Below are 20455 nucleotides of genomic sequence, written 5' to 3'. Positions count from 1 at the left end.
ACATTGTTTCACAACTTTCTTTTAGAATAAAATTATAAAACTTAGTTTAAATTATTAGAATTTATATATTTATTGCGGATATTCTGTTTGGTAAAATATCTCAGTCTAATTAGGGGATAAAAAATGATGTATCAGTGATAAAGAGCACGTGTCAAATAGGCTAACCGAAAGCTCATAAATTATTCCTTGTTAAGGATTAATTTCTACTTGCAGCTGAAATCAATCTCACACTAACTTATAAATCAAGCAATTGGCAAATAAAAATTTAAGCTAAGGTCTTTAAAACATTTTATTTAAAGAGTTGAGTTGTAAGGCTACTTTAAAATAAAAATTTATACAGAGGTCACATACAATGTATATATTTTGTAATATGGTTATTAATAAAAATATTTTGGCTAAAGTTTATAGCTAAACTATGATTCTTTTCTGTCTGTGCTAAAATAGAACTGCAGTGTGTAATTTCATTATAATTTAATTGTATATTTTTTCAACTGAAATCATTTATTTTTTATTCAACTAAGCCATAAAAATATTTAAGGATTAAATCCTTGAACCCTGAAAATTATAATATTCGTGACTCAATTTTGCATATATTACATGAATTATAACCATCTTATGAAGGGGATTTGTTCTTTAGTAGCAGGGATCTCCTTCTTCCCATGAAAAAGGGATAACAAGATGCTGAAATACAGAGTGATTTTTTAGTCCTGTTACCCAATTTTAAATGTAATTTAAGAAAGGGAAATTTAGGTGGAATAAAAAAATGTATTAGCTACTTACAAAAGAGATTTAATAAAAAGCTATTACATAATTGTTAAAGAATTGCTCAAAATGCCTACCCCTTGCGGTTATACACGCACGGACTCTTTTCAGCATATTAGCAGAAACCTTTTTAAGAGTTGCATTGGAAATGTTCATGATTAAGTCTGTAATATTGACTAGGTTCATCAATAGTGTGAGGATTGTTTTTGAAGGCCTTGGACTTAATATAGCCCCACAAAAAGTAGTCAGGAGATGTGAGGTCTGGGGACCTTGGAGGCCATAAGCCCTTGCTTATTATTCGATCATCAAAGAGCTCTTGCAGAAAATCTATGGCTTCTCAAGACGTAGCGCCGTCTTGCTGAAACCAGCAATACAGTTCTTGAGGTTCCAGGAGGGACACAAATTGGCGCACAGTATTCCTGTATACGTCACCATTTACTATCTGTTCGAAGAATATGGGTTCGACTATACGATGACGAGATATCGCACACACCATACACCAATTTTTTCAGGATGCAGAGATTTGTCTTGTAAAAAGTTAGGATTTTCAACCGCCCAAATTCGACAGTTTTGACTGTTAACATAACCATCGAGATGGATGCAAGCTTCATCACTAAAGAACTCTGTTTAAAAATTCGATTCAGTTATCATTTACATGAGACCTAAAACAAAGGCAATATTGCAATCGTTTGTTTAAATCTGGAGGCTGAAGCTCTTGGACTAATCGTATGCGATACGGATAGAATTTCAAATTTTTAGCAGCTTTCTGAACACTCGAATATGACAAACCAACTTGCGTGGAAAGTTTTCATAAACTTTTCCGTGGAGAATTGAGCAATCTTGTTTTCACATTCTCTAAAACGTCATTTGTCAAGCGAGTTGGTCGACCACTACGTTTTCTGTCGCAAACACTACCTGTCTCTCAAAATCGGTTTGCTAGCCTAGAAATTGACATTTTTTCTGGCGGAGGAACGCCAACAAATTTAATTTGAAATGATTCTTTTACACTGGCATACGAGAAAAATTTTGTAGCAAAATATTGTTCAAGAATGAAAACTCGTTGTTCTATGGTAAAAGACATTCTGTTCGTATCAACTCACACTGCTCTATCTATACCGGTTGAATAGCGCTACCAACTTCATGTCAAAAAACAAGATTTCCCTTTCCTAGAAAAAAATTACCAGACATTATCAATTCGGTAACAGGACTAAAAAATGACCTGTAGATGCTAAAACGTTGAAATATTCTGATGCATAATTCACAATAATATACTAGTGAGTTGAGAATGTTATTGTTAGTAAAAATATAATAATCTCAAAATCAAATCCATCTGTAATAAATAATAAAATGTAAATTACATATGTAAGATTAATTTATTTTTAAATGGGTTTCTTCCATAGAGAATGAAATGCTTATGCTTCTTCTAAAATTAGCTAATTGTCTTTTATCAGTTAATTACATTTGAAAAGAAAAGTGGTCCAACAAAAGTTGCCCTGGGCAAGGCAGTGAATGGTAAACAGCATTACTTGCAGCCTGATAATATTACAACAACTAAGAATCTTACAGAGAAGTATCTTGGAAACAAAGAATTGCAATTTATTAAATACCAAAATTAAAAACTGAAGTTTGTGTACAAACTCCCAAATAAAGATTTAACACAGTAAACATTACACAGTCAATCAGTTTTCTAGAGAATAGGTGACCCCAAGATTTTGTAGCTCATGCTGTTTAAAGTCATTTTGTAGCTTATGCTGATAAGAGATAGAACAAATTCTGGCAGGTCTAATCACTCCTTTGTATTACAAAATTACAAAGGAAGTAAAAATATTACAGTTCAAAAACTATTTTTTTATTTTAAGTAACTTATTTTAATGTCTAATCATATTTAATTTAAAAGTTAATACATACCTAATATCCAAATAATTGGTATTTTAGCCTGTTTCAGGGCAGATGTATCTGGTATTTTGAAATCCTGTTGCAAAGAACATAATATAATTTTTAATTATTTAAAAATAAACAAATTTTTGAAGTGATCTTTATTAATTTTAGAAATTAAAGTTTTACATTGAAGTAAAACTCAATAAAAATAAATAGATTATAAAGAAATGATACTGCTACAAAAAACAAAAAAACAAAAATAATACTATTAACTATCTGGGGAAATTTTGTTAATTAGGTAATAAAATTAATAAGCATAGTTTCAGTAAATAAGACATCAAAAGCAGACTACACAAGCTAAGAGTGTCAATGCAGAAAAAGCCAGCTACTATCAAATACAGATTTAGGATTACAAGAAATTTAAAAACATGTATAAACATAGTGCTTGATGGCAGTGAAATATGCACAGCAATTAAATTAGACTGGAAAAGAATAAAGTAGCATTAGCAAAATATGTTAAACATTAAATGGTTTCAAAATGGATGGGTTTTATGATTAATTGAAGAAAAAAAACAATGACTATTTCATATTAGAAGAATGAAGTTAGTAAGTTGTACATTAAAGCACAGCCTGGGGGTTAGTTAGTTATTTAAAAGTGGAAGAATGTAGAAGATAAAAAATATGAAGAAAAAATTAAAATAGATAAACAAAACAATTGACAGTTTAAGATTGGCAAATACTACAAATTGTTAACAGATGATTAACATAAAATAGAAAGGAATGTTCAAGAATATATAAAATAATAATACAAAGATAAATAATATATACAAGGATAAAATTCTATCCGCATGCTTTCCCCCAATTATTTGTTATTTATACTACTTTCATTCCTTATTGTGAAATGTCATTACATAACTACTGGATTTTTTTGTTGAAGGCTGACTTGAAACGCAAGTGTTTATAGTCATTGTGACAACTGTACTTCTATTAATTGGTAGTTTGTTTTGTCTGATCTCAGGTATACATTGGGTTGTATGTTTCTGGTTTTAATTATTGGATGTCTATGATTATATTAATTTAAGATCATTGTATTTGTGCTATTTAAAATTTCATTTTTAGCATTTCTAACATAAATTCTAGTCTTGCTCCAAGCATACATACAACCCAGGATACCTCTGAAATTAAAACACAAAAGGAAGTAGCAGAAATAATGGTACACCACCAGCACCACAAACAATAGAAAAATATTGGTAAAACTACTGAACACTTAAGCTTTATTTGTTGGGTTTATTTAAAAAAAGATAATTCCTTATTCACATTTTGCACAAATTTGTTATTCACTATAAATATATTTACATTATGGAGAAACACTTTTAAAAAGTACTGTGATACAAAGTCACAAATTAGTACAATTATATACAGAAAGTTACATCAGAACCTTTTGTACACTATTTTAGTAGTTCTTCAATTTGATGCTAAAATCACTAAACTTAGATAACTTACTCTGGAGTAGGTCACGTGGAACTGGTTGTCAGAAAAACAGTCTTCTCTTGCATTTTTCTTTTACATCTTTTTCTTAAAAACTTTTCAGAATCTAGTGGTACTTTCTTATCAACTGGTTGTCAAGTCCTTTATATATTTATTTATATCGTGAAGCATTCATTGTAGCAGCTTGACTAACCCCCTAGTTGATGCCAAGATAGTTATAACACTTTAGACTTCTCTTTGAACTTTGCAGACAGAATAAATTTGTAATAACTGAGTCTTTTCTTCTGAATCTGGCAGAAAGCTCCATGCAAGTGATAAATTTACCCTGCACTTCAAAAGCATAAAACTCTCATTTATTTCCTGCTTAGCATCTAAAGATAACATCTAGAAACAGGTGTTATATTGTCAAATGCAATATGAATGAAGATGAAGAGATGGTGTGCTGGATGGTCATTTATAAGCAATTCATACAAAAGGTTCTAGTGGAGATTCCATTACAGCAGCCTCTAACTTGCAAGTGCCTCCGTAATTTAAATGATGGACATTTTGCATATATTCTTGGTGGAAGTTGAATAATCGTCACTGTTAACTCATTCCAGTTATATGACATTAAGTTATGATTGGTTTCACACACCCCTCTACACATCCATTAAGCATCATAAATAAGATAGGAAAACAAACTAATGAGATAAGACCTTTCATCAGGTCTTTATGAGGTATCGATACCCCATCAACTTTGATGTTCTTCACAGACATATTCTAAATCTACATCAAACTTTTCAAGACACCAACACTGTTAAAACACATCACTAATATTTAAATGAAAAAAAACAAAAAAACCTGCTATTTATTAACACCTGGTAATGCTAACAAACATTGCTTACCATGACTAACACAAACAAAGACTATACTAACATCATTTAAAGCTTTATCAATATTAATTGGCTCTAAAACATCACTAATCAACACTTCGTCTTCAGGGCAAACCTGAAACTGAACGTTTCACATCTAAGCTACTATATATAGAGTGGTGATGCAGCTAATGAATTTTTAATTACTCTCCCACTCCTACAGAATGTCATTAACTTGCCATTAATCAATCAGGTGATAGAGGGTGATTGGCTGATATGTAACTTTTTATACTAACAACAGGTGTCACAAAATGTATTGTAATTTACAGCTCTAGATAAACATCAGAGAGAACAAAGAAAAATATTATGTAAGGAATAAATCATTCTAACTAAATAAATCATTAATTTTAGAATATATCAACTTTTTTTAAATTTCTCCTGGATGACATGTCACTCCGTTTCACGCCTTCAGATGCAAGATTTGGAAAAAGCAGGCATTTGAATTTAGATATTTGTATAAGGAATATTTTAAAAACAGGCTCAAGTTGATATCTTTTTTAGAAGCTGAGAAAATTGAAAATACCAAAGTATCATTTTACTCCCTTAGAAGTTGAATTTTGCAAAAATACTTTCTTAGCACACCTCTACTAAATAAAACAGACATACCTTCAAAATTTTGTGTCTCTAACTTTAGGCTAGGTATTGATAAGTGAATGAATCAGTCGGTCAGGATATCTTTGTTTATAGGTGTGTATATATAGAGCATATATATATATATATATATATATATATTATATATATATGCATATGTACATATGCGCACGTGTTTGTATATGTACTTGTGCATGTGTGTTAAATTGTGTTTTAAAATCAAACTATGTTCCGTTCAATATCATGTGCAATACTATGCTATGATGTGTAACTCATTTATAATGTTAATTAATTAAAAATTTATTGTGCATATTATTTTTATAATTTTTAGATATTTTATTGATTTAAATAAATTATATAATTTTGTAATAATTTTCTATTATACGTACATTACATACACACACATTAATATAATATTCACAGTTGTATTGATAAACATTTGAAATTTGGATATCTTCAACACATTTTATTGCTCATAATAAAGAAATGTGTTCTCTTTATAATAGAAATTAATGCAATGAAAAATAAGCACATTAAATTGTATTAAAACAGATAACTGATATCATGTATTAATTTTTTTTTATGGAGTTGTTTAACTTTTATAGAAGCATCATTAGTTTTTGCATAAAAAACCCTAAAACTTGTCACTACAAATTTATTTAGACTTTGCAGTTTAATTTTATGAAATATACTTGAACAAGTTTAAATGTAATGCAAAAATTTTAATACCTTTTCCGTTATTACTTCCTAAAGAAAGTAAATAGATATCTTTGGATTGTAAAGTTTGCAAATTGTAATAAATGTACAGCAAAGTAAATATTATAAATAATAAGCAAATATACTGTACTATATACATTACTAAAATATAATAATTGTGCTATGTACCATATGCAATTAAGATTCAGAAAAAATTAGCCAGAATAACTATTTTTAAACATTTTAATTATAAAAACCTAAGATTAAATTGAATTCGGTAAAGGGCTAATAATTAATATTTAGGGCTAATATAATATTTAATTTTAAAATCTTTTTAAACTTTTAAAACTGATGATGCTTCTATGAATTTTTTAATTAAATTACATGTAATAATAAGCTGTTACTGTTATAAGATGTGCAACTGTTACTGACCAAGGTAGCCATGCTGTTTGTTATCAAATAGCCCACTTGATGAAAGCAAAAGAAGCCAGCGGTAGAATTTGTTGACTAACTGACCCGCCTCTCACAACCACGATCTGCTGTTCACCAAAATAACTTTTTACTTGCTGGCCACGGCCCGTAAAACGTCAGGTCACACATAATATCACCTCAGTCTGTCTATTTTTACAACTTTCATTGTTTATTATACAATGTATTTTAAAAATGTATGGTTTAGAATGTCAATAATTTTATGCTATATTAATTTTACTATTTTAAATTTTTTAAATAATAAAATTAAAAATAATATTAAAAAAGTATCTTTATTAAATATATTTGAAATAATAACTGATAATTCTATTTAGATAATATGATACAATGAAATTTAAGAAAAAATTCTAGAATTAAAATTTATTCAATTCCACCAGTAGTAATAGTAAATTTGGTTGTAAAAAATATACTAAGTAATTAGTACAATCTGTTATCCCCTGAATACACATTCATTCAGGATGAGACGGAAATAATTTGGGAACTGATTTTAGAGCTTGAAATAGTAAAAAGGTTCATACAAACATATTTTTAGATAATGACATGTATGAGTGTAAATGAAGTGTAGTTTTGTAGTCTCAGTTCAACCATTCCTGAGATTGGTGAAATGAGGTCATACCCAAATTTTTAAGGCGTTATATAAGGGGGTAAGAAACTAGATGGCTTCTTATGTTTTTTGACCTGAAAAAGTGATAGAACAGGTCCCAGAACTAAATCTTCCTTAATTTTCATGATATCCAAAGTAGAACAGAAAAATTTGATATCGAAAAACACGTTTATTAGGTTTGAAGTACAATAACTGTAAAATAACCTATAGATTTAATTCTGAGAAAATTGATGTAATACAATCTATGAAAAAAAAAAAAACTTTTATTATTAAAAACAAAACAGAACAAAAAACAGAAAAATGTTATGAATTTACATAAATTAAAAACAGCTGTTTTTAGTACATTAAATTTAGACCTTAAAAAAGTAATTTGTAGAATTTTTTTTAATAATTATCTTTAGAATGGTACCACTTCCCAGCGCTCATGTTTCATTTGCGCTTTGTTTGTTTACTAACCTTTTTCATGAAAATCAAGACAGTTTTAAGTAAGTATGAAAAATTTACTGGTAAATGTACTGAACATAGAGGACTGGCAAATTTGTTACCTAGATCACCGAACTTTACTCCCTTAGATTCCTGTAAGATTACTGATTAAGGGGATGGATGAAATGCGAGGTATTTAAGTAAAAGCATGTGATGAACTGAGTGCAAAAATTGTGAAATTATAGAGATAAGCAGCATTTTAGTGCTGCTTCCTATAGAAACTTCCTCAAGAAACACGAACGTATTAACTTGGCGACAGAAAATGTAAGGAAATGAGTTGCCTCGATGTCAGTGGTGGAATTTTTGAATACTTACTGTAAATTAGTACAGAATAAACCAGTGAGTATTTTTTAAAAACTATTTAATTTTTAAAAGGTCTAAATTTATTGTACTAATATAATAACAGCTGTTTTTATTTTTTACAATTTCATAACATCTTTTTGTTATGTTTTGCTTTTAATAATAAAAAGTTGACTTTTTTGTTTTTCATAACTTTATTACATTCATTCATTGTTTCTATATTAAATTCTGTATAAGTTTTGATATTAAAATTTATGCATCTATTGATCATTTAACAAAGGTTCTGTACTTCAAACCTAAAAAACGTGTTTTTCATCTCAAATTTTTTCTGATACAGTTCTGGTACCTGTATTATATAACACGTTAAAAATTTCATTAGGGGAACTGAAGTTTGGTGAAATTTTTCACTAGTCTACTCGTTTTTTGGCCATATGTCTAGTTATATGTTCTTTGAATATATATATAAGCTTTTTTTAACATATGTTTGTATGAACTTTTCCCCTTATTTCAAGCAGTTTCCAAATTATTTCCCTTTCCTCCTGAATCACTGTATTTTTTTAAATAATCAAAGCTTTGTCTCCTGGTAAAGCTGTTGATATATTTGCTCATTATCCCTAACTGGAGTTCAACTCATGCAGAGTACTCTAAATTCAGGGAGCATGCAGCTCATCTGTATGACTGGCAATTGATCTACTTAATAAAATTGACATTTCCAGTACTGCAGGTAGCTTAGAGTCCATGGAAACTCTACTCTGGGCAGCCCCTTGTCATTTTTTTTTGCCATACTATATTCACATGGTGTACTATGTAATGGTAAGCATTTTGTTCACACATTCTCAATTATCATAAATGATTGAGTGTTAGAAGATTAATTTCTTTACCAACTCATGCTAAAGAAATATGGTCCTCCCAAAAAAAATTATGAAATGGAAGTAAAAAAAAAAAGTTATTTTGGAGACTATAGAAAAAAATAGAGAATTGAGGTAATAAAAAAAGTGAAATTTGCAAGTTGGACTTACATGAATGTATGATGAAAGTAGAATTACAAGCAAATTCAGTGTAATAATTGTAGGGTACTGCAAGGGTAATATTCAATTTCAGAAAATATTTGGATCGACTTGTATAATTCAATTAATAGTTTATTGCAATTATACTTATTTAATAATTATAATATCGTTTTCATTAATATTTAAAAATCAAATCTATGTAAACAGTACTGACATAGTTTCAGGACTAAAATTATCTCTCAAGGACTAAATAATAAAAATAACACTGACAGCTAAAACTTTTAATATCATGAGAGAAGTGCCAAAATCTAGACCTAGATAACTGGAAAAAAAGTACTGGTGAGGGTAAGGAGAAATAAAGCAAATAGAGGATTAATTGTTTTTTTTTTTCATGGTTTTCATTAATCGATTAATTTCTTAATATAGTTGTACTCAATTATTTTATATGTATGTTTACTATTGGCTTTAAAATATTGAATTAGGGCATACATTTCTAAATGACCGTTTGTCATTATGCTTGTATATTATATTGAAAGTTACCTTTGCATGTTTTTAGGTTTAAAATGCAAAAGCCAATTTTGAATTTCAAGAGGCGATACCTATTATTAGTAACTTTTAAGATCAAAAGAAATTTTCAGTTTTGGACCTTTAATATATTCACAATTTTTATTTTTTATATACATTTTAAATGCCATGTAAAATTTAAAATCCATTACTAATTTAAAAATTTTTAAATAAATGTTTATTTTTATTTAATTTAATATGTTTTCAAATTTCTTGTGTTTGTTAATTTCTTATTATTGCTCATGTTATGGTTAACAACAAAATTTGTCCACTTGTCCTATTTCTATAAGGCGATTTACGAAGATTGAATCTGCTGCGTATAGTTTATGCATTATTTTCTTTGTGGATGGTGTGTGCTGTCCATCTGATGTATTTATCACTATAGTTTAATTTGGTTATTCCTATGTTGATGTATTTATCAGTGTGAGTTTTGTTACTTGTGCCATATTATCTTTTATATTTATTTGTTATAATTATGAATTTTCTTTTCTTAACATAATTAAGAAATATTTAAGCATTTTATACATATCGGCAGGTTAGATTTAATAATTTGGAAACAAAAATAAATTTTTTCCGTAGTAATTCATTTCTCATTGTTTCATTCCTTTCTTAAAAAAAAACTGTAAAAAATTTAGTATCCACAAAATTGGGATTTTCGAAGGATGTACTATGAAAAATTATTAATTGAGAATGTTATTAGTTAAAAAAAACTAAAACAACAATTTCTATTGAAATTGTAAAATCTTGTCAATTTATATAAAATTTTCTAAAAATTAATATTTGAGCATAGTCATGTTATAAGCAATCAATATATAACCAGAATACTAGCACTCTGGAGTTTTCAAATTTTTTTGTGAAAGGGGTATACTTTATGAAAATTCATATTAAAAAAAATATACTGAATTAAAACAAAAGTAATAAAAAAATAAATAAAAAATATGTATTATTTAGAATAATTTTTTACTTAATAAAGACAAAAGACAATGCCAAATATATATTGGAATTTTTCCCATCTGAACGTTTCATTAACGGCAATTAGACAGCGTTTTAGTTATTGCTTTCATTAGAACAATTTCATCATTTTGTTTAGCAATTAAGTGTAACTTTTTTATCATACAGGAGTTAAACTGATGTGTTAAAAATTACACATTAATTATTTTTTTTTTACAAGTTGGTAAATAAATGAGTTGGAGCATGAAACCACTTTGAATAATTTATCATATTTAAAACTTTACTACGATATACATTTAAATGGTAAATATTAGATTTTCCAATAAAGTTTAATCAGTAAATTACGGATCAAAACAGAGTAAAACTGGATTTCTTCCAAGGGCCATTAGGAAAGTTCTCCACCTGAAATAGAGATGCTGCAAGTATAACCAAATAATTATGATATTTGTCACGTGTGATTAGGTGGTCTACTACTAAGTTTCAGGCGTGTCTGTTTAGTTATTTGTTTGTGGCGATCGAGCAAAAGCAATTAAGTTTTAACAGTTTCTGAAGAATGGAAAAAATTGAAGTTAAAGTTGTTATAAAAGTACTTTGTTTTAAAAGGTTTAATCCCGACAAACAAAAGGAGTACCGTCATCGGGGAGTGTTACACGCTTACGTCTAGACCGATTGAAGGGTGCTACTATTCAGACTAAACTTCCACTTCCGGCCAAATAGAAAAGTGCTCTTTCATCACAATAATTTGCCTACCCACACATCTCAGGTTGTTGCTACAAAACTCCATAACTACGCAACGTTTCTTGAATCTATTGATTCCATTCCGATAAACAAAACGAAGCACGTTCAGCTGAACAGTTGACGTCTTGGTTTATTACTGAACAACGCCCAACGAACCCACAGGGCAACCAATTTAACGCCGAAAGAACAGTATGCACCACAATTCTAAAGTATATTGCACAGCTACTTTCCGAACGCTCTTTAAATATATATATATATGTACTAGCAGACCCGGCAATGCTTCGCTATTGCTAGATTTGAGTATATCTGTAATTGTTGGATATTTGTGTTAAAATGAATAGATTAAATGAACACAATTGAAAGTTTGATAAAACATTAAAACTGAACATATCGTAATTTCGCAAAATTTCAATTTTTCCCGTTCCCCTTTCCCTTTCTTCGTGCGTAAATCGGTCCAGACTACAGCGGTTCTTTAGTCTACAGCAGACACACATACGGTCATTGCCTTATATAAAGTCTGTATATTTGTTTGTTTCGTAAATATCTCGACGCCGGCGTCACCTAGCGGGTATAGTTTTTGCAGAAATTTTTCTTTTCACGTAACTAATATATATGCTGAATATCAGCCAAATCGGACCATAAATACAATTTTTCGAAATATCTCAACCCCAGTGCCACCTAGCGGGTCCAAACTAATTCAAAAACCTTCGAGGGCGTGCGCCTAACAATTCACCGAAGTTTCATTGCAATCGGATGAACGGTTTAATGAAGGCATAAGAGACATACATGCCATACATGCCTTCTTATGAAGGCATAAGAGACATACAGACAGACAAACATTCATTTTTATATGTATAGATTGTACGTTGTGTGTGCGCGCGCGCGAGCGAGTGTTGTGTGTAATCTATCTCTCTCTGTGTATGTGTGTAATTTTTAATACTTGAACTATAGAGTTATTAATTCGTAATTGTTGAAATAATTTATAAATTTTCGTGACGTGAATATATTTGTTAAACGATTAATTACAATACAAAGTATATTAGCTGCCATGCCGTCTAAGTATCGCGTCGGGTAAAATGCAACAAGCAGAGGGGTTAGCGTGTTAAAAAGCAATATTAGTATTAGTAAACACACGATACGTGTGCAGTTGTTTACTTATTTCTTTTCTTTACATTATAGAGAAGTATAATATTTACATCATTTTTAATACATTTTAATAAGGAACTTAAACATCGGTTAGAAAACAGTTCGGTTAAATGATTTATGGAAGCTTTTTACAGCCTTTCAGCCCGTTAACATTTTATTTAAAAAGGAATGCAAATTTAAAATAAAATATATATTAAAATATTTATTTAAACATATAAACAACTGTACGAGTATCGCTCCTTAATAGCGCTTTTATTTGAAACTCGTGCAGTCGACATTCTTGGCTTTGATTCAACTTAGGGTCCAAAAGAAGTGAAAGTTTTTATGGGATGCCACCACCAAATCATAGTCAAAATTTTTCATTTGATCATTTTTTGACCTAAATTTAAATTTATTAAAATATTAATAAATAACACAATTTCATATGATTTCGAATAATTTTTGTCTAAAATATTTTTAGACACGGACACATTGTTCTTAATTGAACGAAGTTTATTGTTGACTGTAGCATTCCATTCACTTTACCACTCATCATAAACCACAGTCTTCATAAAACGGACAAGATCGTTCGAAACAACGCGGTTAGTGAAAGGAGGGGGGCTGCAAACAAACCTCTTTTGCCGCACAAAGGTAGACAAAGTACTTCGACATAGACTATTATAATTAAACGTTGCATAATACGTATAATTATCCGTATAAAAATGTAATAATTATTATGAAATGTGAGGAAATACATCATTTCTGATGTATTTCTGAAGTTTTGAGAAAAGTATTTGATATTTATTAAAATCCCATTCCCGCAATTCTATCGAAATTTTCGGTATTTCTCTTGATTTTTATTATATTTTTTAGTTTTTAACACCATGATCTCTATTAAAAATAAAAAATAAAAATAGTCTCAAAAGTTGTAAACAATTTTTGCCACATGTGTATAAATTTAGATGTTTTAAGTGATTTTCAAATTTATTTTAATTATTATTAATACGTTGTTACCGCTAAGATTTTCGACTTAAGATATGTATATATAATCTTTCATTTTACAAATATTTTTTCACGCATAATTTTGTCTCTGTTTATACATTTTAATATGGTTTGTAAGTACTATGCCTTTTCTTTTGAATTACATTTGATCAAGGGAATTCGATGAATACGCATCCCCTGTGACTGTAGAACAGATTAATGTTTCTCCTGTTTTGAATGCAGTAAGATCCTGCTTTAACGAACTTTTTTGCACTCATCTGTTTGTATGGTAGTGACACACGGTTCCGGCCAAACACGATTTAGGATTTTTTAATGAAATTTTGCAGTATGATTCCTTGTTATTAAGCTGAACGAGTATTTGTAAAGATGTCGGGTAAAATTTTCCGAATAATGTGACGGCTGCTATTTTTCTTAAACAGGGACATGAAGAGTTGTGTTGGAGGGGAAAAGGGAAAGTTCCAATTTCCTAGCCACCAGATCGTATTCTTTTCACTCGTGACGTTATTACCTTTTGACGATCACATATCGCGTAATTTTTTTTTTACGATTACAAAGTTTGAAGCTTGATGGGAATACGAAATTGACATTTTGTAGCGTATGAAAAATGCCATGCCTCACCGAAATTCGAACCCGGGACCTTCGGATGAAAGGCCGATACGCTACCAGGTTTGTCTCATTATTAACGTAAAATATGTATAAGAATTTTAAATCTAATAATGATAATTTCGATCTAATAATAGAATAAAAACCACTCAGGTGCGTTTTAGTAATTAATTTTTCAGATATAAATTGAAGGATAGAATATTTTATGGCTGATAAGATAATGTTATGAAAGATCTTTTAAAAAATGTTCGTATGTTCCTAAAAAGGTACGCTTACCATTATCATTACTTTCTTTGATATTTGTGTTTCTAAATGCTTTTAAAGCGACTTTTCAAAATTTATGCTTTTACATTTCATATATGTATATCCATCAACCAAAATATACCGATCGGACTTATAGACGGCAAATTATTCATCGCAAATTACGTTAGCAGTTTGTTTCTTGTTAGGTATTTTTAACCCAGCAAATTTTTTTTAAAGAAAAGAATAAGCCTTGTGCATAAAATTAAACCGCCGAAAAAACTGAGAATGAGTATTTTTTTAATTTAAAACAACAAACTGAACCTAATCATATAATAAAACCATTTTAAAAAAGTTTACTTCAAACGGTTTCAATTTCTAGAATAAACTAAGTAAATAAATGCGAAAGTTTGTGACGGTTTTATCAATTTGTAACTGCATCACGCGAGAACCAACGGACCATTGCTTTTAACATTTTCAGCAGCGGCGGATCCAGGGGTGACGATCGCACTCGACCCAACCGGTGATCTATTTTAAAATAAATTTTTTAGATCCTTTTAAAGCCTTGAGTTTTGAAATTAGAAGAATAATATGGTTGAATATACTATTGATTCTTCAAAAAATAAGCTTTGAGAGTGTTGAAAATCTTTGAGACGCATAAAATCGTGGTTGAGGTCAACTATGACTGAAAATCGATTAGTTGGTTTGGCTCTTATGAATATTCATCATGATGTAAAAATAAGCGTGGAAAATGTAAATTGACCGTTTCTCGAAAACTGGAAATCGACGCTTACAATTTGAGTTGTAATTTTATCTGTACTTTAATTTTAACGTTTACTATATTTCTTTTGTATTCATTTAAAATTACATTTATAATAATTTTACGTATTGTATTTATGAATAAATTAGTTAAATTTATTAAAAATTGTTGTGTTCCTTGATATTAGGCCATGTGTTTTTTTTAGTTTTAAATATAATTACCTCCCCCCCCCCCCCCTTATGAAGCTTCTAGAGCCGCCGCTGATTTTCAGGATCGATTCGTATTATTCTAGAGAAGGTTTTAAGCTTTAGTTAAATTTATTAAAAATTGTTGTGTTCCTTGATATTAGGCCATGTGTTTTTTTAGTTTTAAATATAATTACCCCCCCCCCCCCCTTATGAAGCTTCTAGAGCCGCCGCTGATTTTCAGGATCGATTCGTATTATTCTAGAGAAGGTTTTAAGCTTTAAATCGAGGCCCTGGGTCCCCTCGGAACGAACTTGAGTATTTTTCTCTTGAACGACGACCGAATACCGTTTTTGATTTTGTTCTTCGACGTAAAAATAATAGACTATGCGTTTTATAACATATCAGATTTTCATTTCTACCTTGACCTCTTTCCGAGATATAGGGTATTTTAAGGTAATGGAAAGGGGAACCAAAAGGGATATGTACGTCTACAGCAGGAGTTAGAGCTTCTGGGTGAAGAACGAGAGAAACTTTGGTGGAAAAAAAAACTTTTCACTCTTTAATTGTTATTTATCAGTATTATTCTCATAGTCATGAGGATAACGAAAACAGCAAAAGAACAAGACTGACTGGATGGAAGGGCGAGCGATGCGAAACCGGCTTAAAAATTAATATTATTAGCCAACTCATTTTGGATTTGCATTATAAAATCTTTATTTTAATTTTAAATAAGGATAGGCTTATGAAAAAAAAATGAATGTTGATTTAAATAAGAAAAAGAATGAAAGGAAACGACATAAAAAGACTTATCTTTCGTGCGGTTTTTAGAATGCCGAAATATTTATTACGTACGTACTATAAGTTTACTATTAAATTTTTTTTGCGCGAAAATACTGTAAATATCAGGATAATATCGGCGTAAACATTATTATATTATAATGGATCCAATAGAAAGCAAAAAATATCTTTAAATAATCTACGTAGACTAAGAGATTTTGCGTTAAAAAATGTAGAAAAATATTGTAACGGAACCACCGCCACAGGAAGTTCCTCGAATAGTAAAAGAATCATTGAATTCATGAAATCATGAAAAGTTAGCTTTGAAGGCGTAATAAGAAAATACATGCGGCTTAATCGAACTTTCTCCTTTTTAAAACTGGTTTCAGATTCATACATGGACTTAAGACTTAAAAGGAAGAAATTCTTCAATGTATTTTGTCAGAGATTATTAACAAAGGAAGTGGAAAGGCAAAAAGTAGACTGTTTTAAAATTTGAATTTTATTAAAATAAAGAAAACCTCTTAAATTTATAATACAAACTCGGTGTGTAAAAGACTTTCCTTTCAAAATCTTTTTTTATCAAGAAAAACAATAACATATTAACTATTACTGATTTTTTGGAATAATTAAATAATTCAACATATATTTAATACGTTCAGTATTTACGTTGAACCAATAAAAAAAGTTCATTGTAGTAAAAATATTTTCTTATCACTTTCTCATACACATTTATTTACTCGTCGTTAATTTTACGTGATGAAAGTAATTTTTTTATCTACATTAATTAATCTTAAATAAATCTGCATACTGTCTGTATAAAAGTAAAAATTTTATGAATTTTTTAAAAGTTTTTTATTGAGATTAAAGAGCAGTACGTGATTCACCCTATTCCGCTCCCTGTTTAAAATTTCATCTTTTATTAACTTCAGATCCGCATATCTTATTATTGACGTTTTTTCTAAAGCGATTATTATTAACCCATCTCATACGCCCTTTTATACTTTATTATTTGATAGAATAAGGGGAATCGATGCCTAATCAATTTTTTAATTAGATTTAGTTTATAAGTTTTAAGTTCAAGCAGTCCTCGTTTAAAGAACATTCATTTTATTAAAGTCCTTGGGATATTAAAAAAAAATTAATAATCGATGCCAACATGAGATTTATTTAAAGAAAACTGACTATCAGCAAAAGTTTTTATATAAACTGTTGAGTTTTTATATAAAGAACCTTTCTATATGAACAGTGTTAGTGAAAGCAAAGAAGTATGCAAAAATAATTCAATTTTTTTTCATTAATAAGTCTTTTTCTACATGGAGCAAGTTTTGAACATTTTTGTACTTGTAACTAATAAAAATTTAAAATAAATTATACTTCAGTATTATTATTTTCTATTAATTATACAAAGCGATATAATTTATTCAGCGTATTTTAGATATTAATAACAAAAATAACAAAAGCACTGTTAATTACATGCACGTTTTATGTTGAACAAGGCATTTCAAACAGTTTTGTTTACAAAACTTATTACCTTTAAACAAATTTCACATGAACACCTTTTTTAGCGTAAAATGTCACTAAAATATGAAGTTGTGAATTTCTTCTTCTGGATGATTACCTAATACAGTTTTTGATTTCGTTTTTTGGCGTAAAAATAATAGACATTTTATGAAGCATATCTAGAGTTATACCATTAATTACTCTGAAACGTTTTTCTTAATCGATCCACAGAGACGAGAGCTCTACCAGCACCTTTTTTGTGTACTACACTTTCTGTATCCTTAAAACTGCCGATATCAACGTTTAATAGTCTTTTATTAGGAGAATCAGGGACGTGTACTCTAAATGAAAACGTCTGCGAACTATAATAACAGATCCGATTCTATGAAACCGTAGTACTCGCATTGATTTCTCCTGCATGGAGCCTACTGACGATCCCACTGTCGTTACATCGCGCCGGTGTGTTCATTCAAGGTAACTCTAGATTTATACTAAAGTTTGAAAAAAAAATTAACGAGCGCTATATTGCTTTATTAATTTTTATTAACCTCTAAAATGCGCTGAATAATTTTTGTTCACTCTGTACATTATTATACTGCAGTCCAATCATAAATTGAAATTCCATTATTATTTAAATAAAATGCTGAATAATTGTTGGGTTTTTATTTATCATTTTTAATTTATTTTAATAATTGATACTTAAGTGACACTTTCGTAAAAACAGTTTTTCTTGGATATCGCATAGTAAGTAATAATATCACGGTTGTCTTTTATTTTACGTCAACTTTCATTTTATATTTAAAAATATTACAATAAGTCAAATTAAAATAAATATTTTTCTGAATAAATTTCTATTTTACGGAGTTAAAGCTCGTAACTATCAGAGAAAACTATTTGGGCAATCTATATTTTATTAATACGATTGCAGATATGCTATACAAATAGCAAATGAGTAACTAGTGTTGGAAGATATTAAATGATCATCATTGGAGCATAAAGCCTACGGTGGGGAAGGTTTCTATACAGAATATAGAGGTGCACTCTAGTAAATGAAATGCCAGTGGAATTTACAAAAATTAACCGATATAAACTAGAACTGGTTACTGTTACAATTAGTACATGTGAAGCTGATTATTAGATAACGTCGGTTTTTGGCCGGAGAAGCAGATGGTCTGGATAGTAATACTGCTGGATACCTGACCTGAAATGACAATTTTTTTCATAACTCTAAAATTTTTCTCTCGTAGGGGGAATTGAAGAACCTTATAAATTTCGAGAGCAACCCGAGTATCTGTTTATTTCAAATTCATCTACTTATATGCCTGATAACAACGCAGAAATAAAAAAATTTTTAACGGACTTAATTTAATCGTACATTTCAACGCTAATTTGCGAGATGATGTAATCATTTTTCGTCAAATTTAAAACACCTGAGTTATGTTAGAGTAACCGAAGCAATAATCCAAATGAGTGTTGAATATCACCGCTTAGTGACATTGATGTTAGTTTTTTATATTTCATTTCACACTGTAAATAATCTAGGCGATCTACTCGTTTAAAATTCAGTTAAGTTACAGGTCGTTGATGTAACATTTCAAAGATTGGTAAATAGAAAACCTTTCTGCAGCTGCATATCACACAGTTGCTGAGACTTCAAGTAAAAAAAATTTGAGCGGTGTATGTTCTAGGAAAAATAAAATATGTAATACGGTTAGATTTTTTTACTGATATAAAAATTTTGTAATTGCTACGTGAATTTAAAATGACTACAGATTTGGAAAGCAAAATCCATGTTTTGTAGATAATCTTTTGCTATTTAATCTAAACAAAGTGATGAAGTGAAAACGTGAAAAAGTAGAAACAGTTTTAAGGAATCTGTAGAAAAATCTTCAATTTAGGTACATAAATACATTTCTCATATAAAAATTTCAATTTCGGATAATACAGTTTATAGATGAGATTCTTTATCTTTAATGAAGACCCGAGTGAAGCAACGAAGATTAATAATGATTCGGAATTTGATTAAATTTCCAGCGGGATGAACTACGCTCTTTCCTCTAAAGCCTTTCTGCACTTAGAATTTTAACCTATTGTGATTTGTAAAGTCATTGTCTCAAGAATTTCGTATTTCTGTTTCCGCGAACATTTTTAAAGAAAACGTTAGTAAGCCGAATACGCGTTCCATAGATGCGATTCGATGCACTGCGAAACAGGAAGTTGTTATTTAAAGGCAGGACCTTTATTATTTAAAAGCAATGTACAAATTGCAAAACAAAAGTAAATGCACCTAACTCGTTTGTGGTAAAAAATGTACGATTATGCATTTCTTGTGGGATAATACAATGTTGTCGTACATTACATCGAGGAGTGTTTTTAATATGTACATGAAGATTCTTTAAAAAGTTACTCAAGCTTGATAGCCTGCAAAAGTATTGCACGTAAATAATTTATTTACTCCGTGTATACGTGTATAACAAGTAAAATTCGTTCGTTTTGTGTTGATAAATATAAGACGTAGTTGTTGGTTTGTTTTGATTTTTTTAATGATGAGATATATGGAGATGTTTCATATGTTGTATCGTAGGAATACGTGCACTAACACGTATTGTTCATCAAAGATTAGAAAGCTAAGTTGACGTACAGAGTGGGGATGGATTGCTGAGCCGGCGATCGGCTTCTTTCTTCCTACGACCTCCTGCTACGATACACTAACCCTCCAATATATTATTAGCAATGCCGACTCTATTTAGAAAAAAATATTACTATTATGAATCTACGTGTTTAAAGCTTTCTAA

General features: G+C 29.6%; 1 protein-coding gene across 6 annotated transcripts in view; it reads right to left on the bottom strand.

Annotated features, from left to right (window-relative positions):
- Ak1 (Adenylate kinase 1) overlaps positions 1–20455 on the bottom strand; it is an 82698-nt gene that overhangs the window by 10100 nt on the left and 52143 nt on the right. Inside the window, exons 2-3 of one of the 6 annotated variants that reach the window (XM_075358522.1) lie at positions 6759–6944; positions 2671–2734 (exon numbers count right to left, since the gene is read on the bottom strand). In XM_075358522.1, the coding sequence (XP_075214637.1) occupies positions 2671–2734; positions 6759–6770 (76 nt within the window). In that variant the 5' untranslated portion in view covers positions 6771–6944. Of the gene's footprint in view, positions 1–2670; positions 2735–5012; positions 5032–6758; positions 6945–20455 lie in introns of those variants that run through there. The other 5 variants (XM_075358523.1, XM_075358525.1, XM_075358524.1 and 2 more) reach the window with 5 other exon arrangements.

This window comes from Lycorma delicatula, chromosome 2, assembly GCF_047948215.1.
Source record: "Lycorma delicatula isolate Av1 chromosome 2, ASM4794821v1, whole genome shotgun sequence".
NCBI lineage: Eukaryota > Metazoa > Arthropoda > Insecta > Hemiptera > Fulgoridae > Lycorma > Lycorma delicatula.
This window is presented reverse-complemented; position numbering and strand designations above follow the sequence as displayed.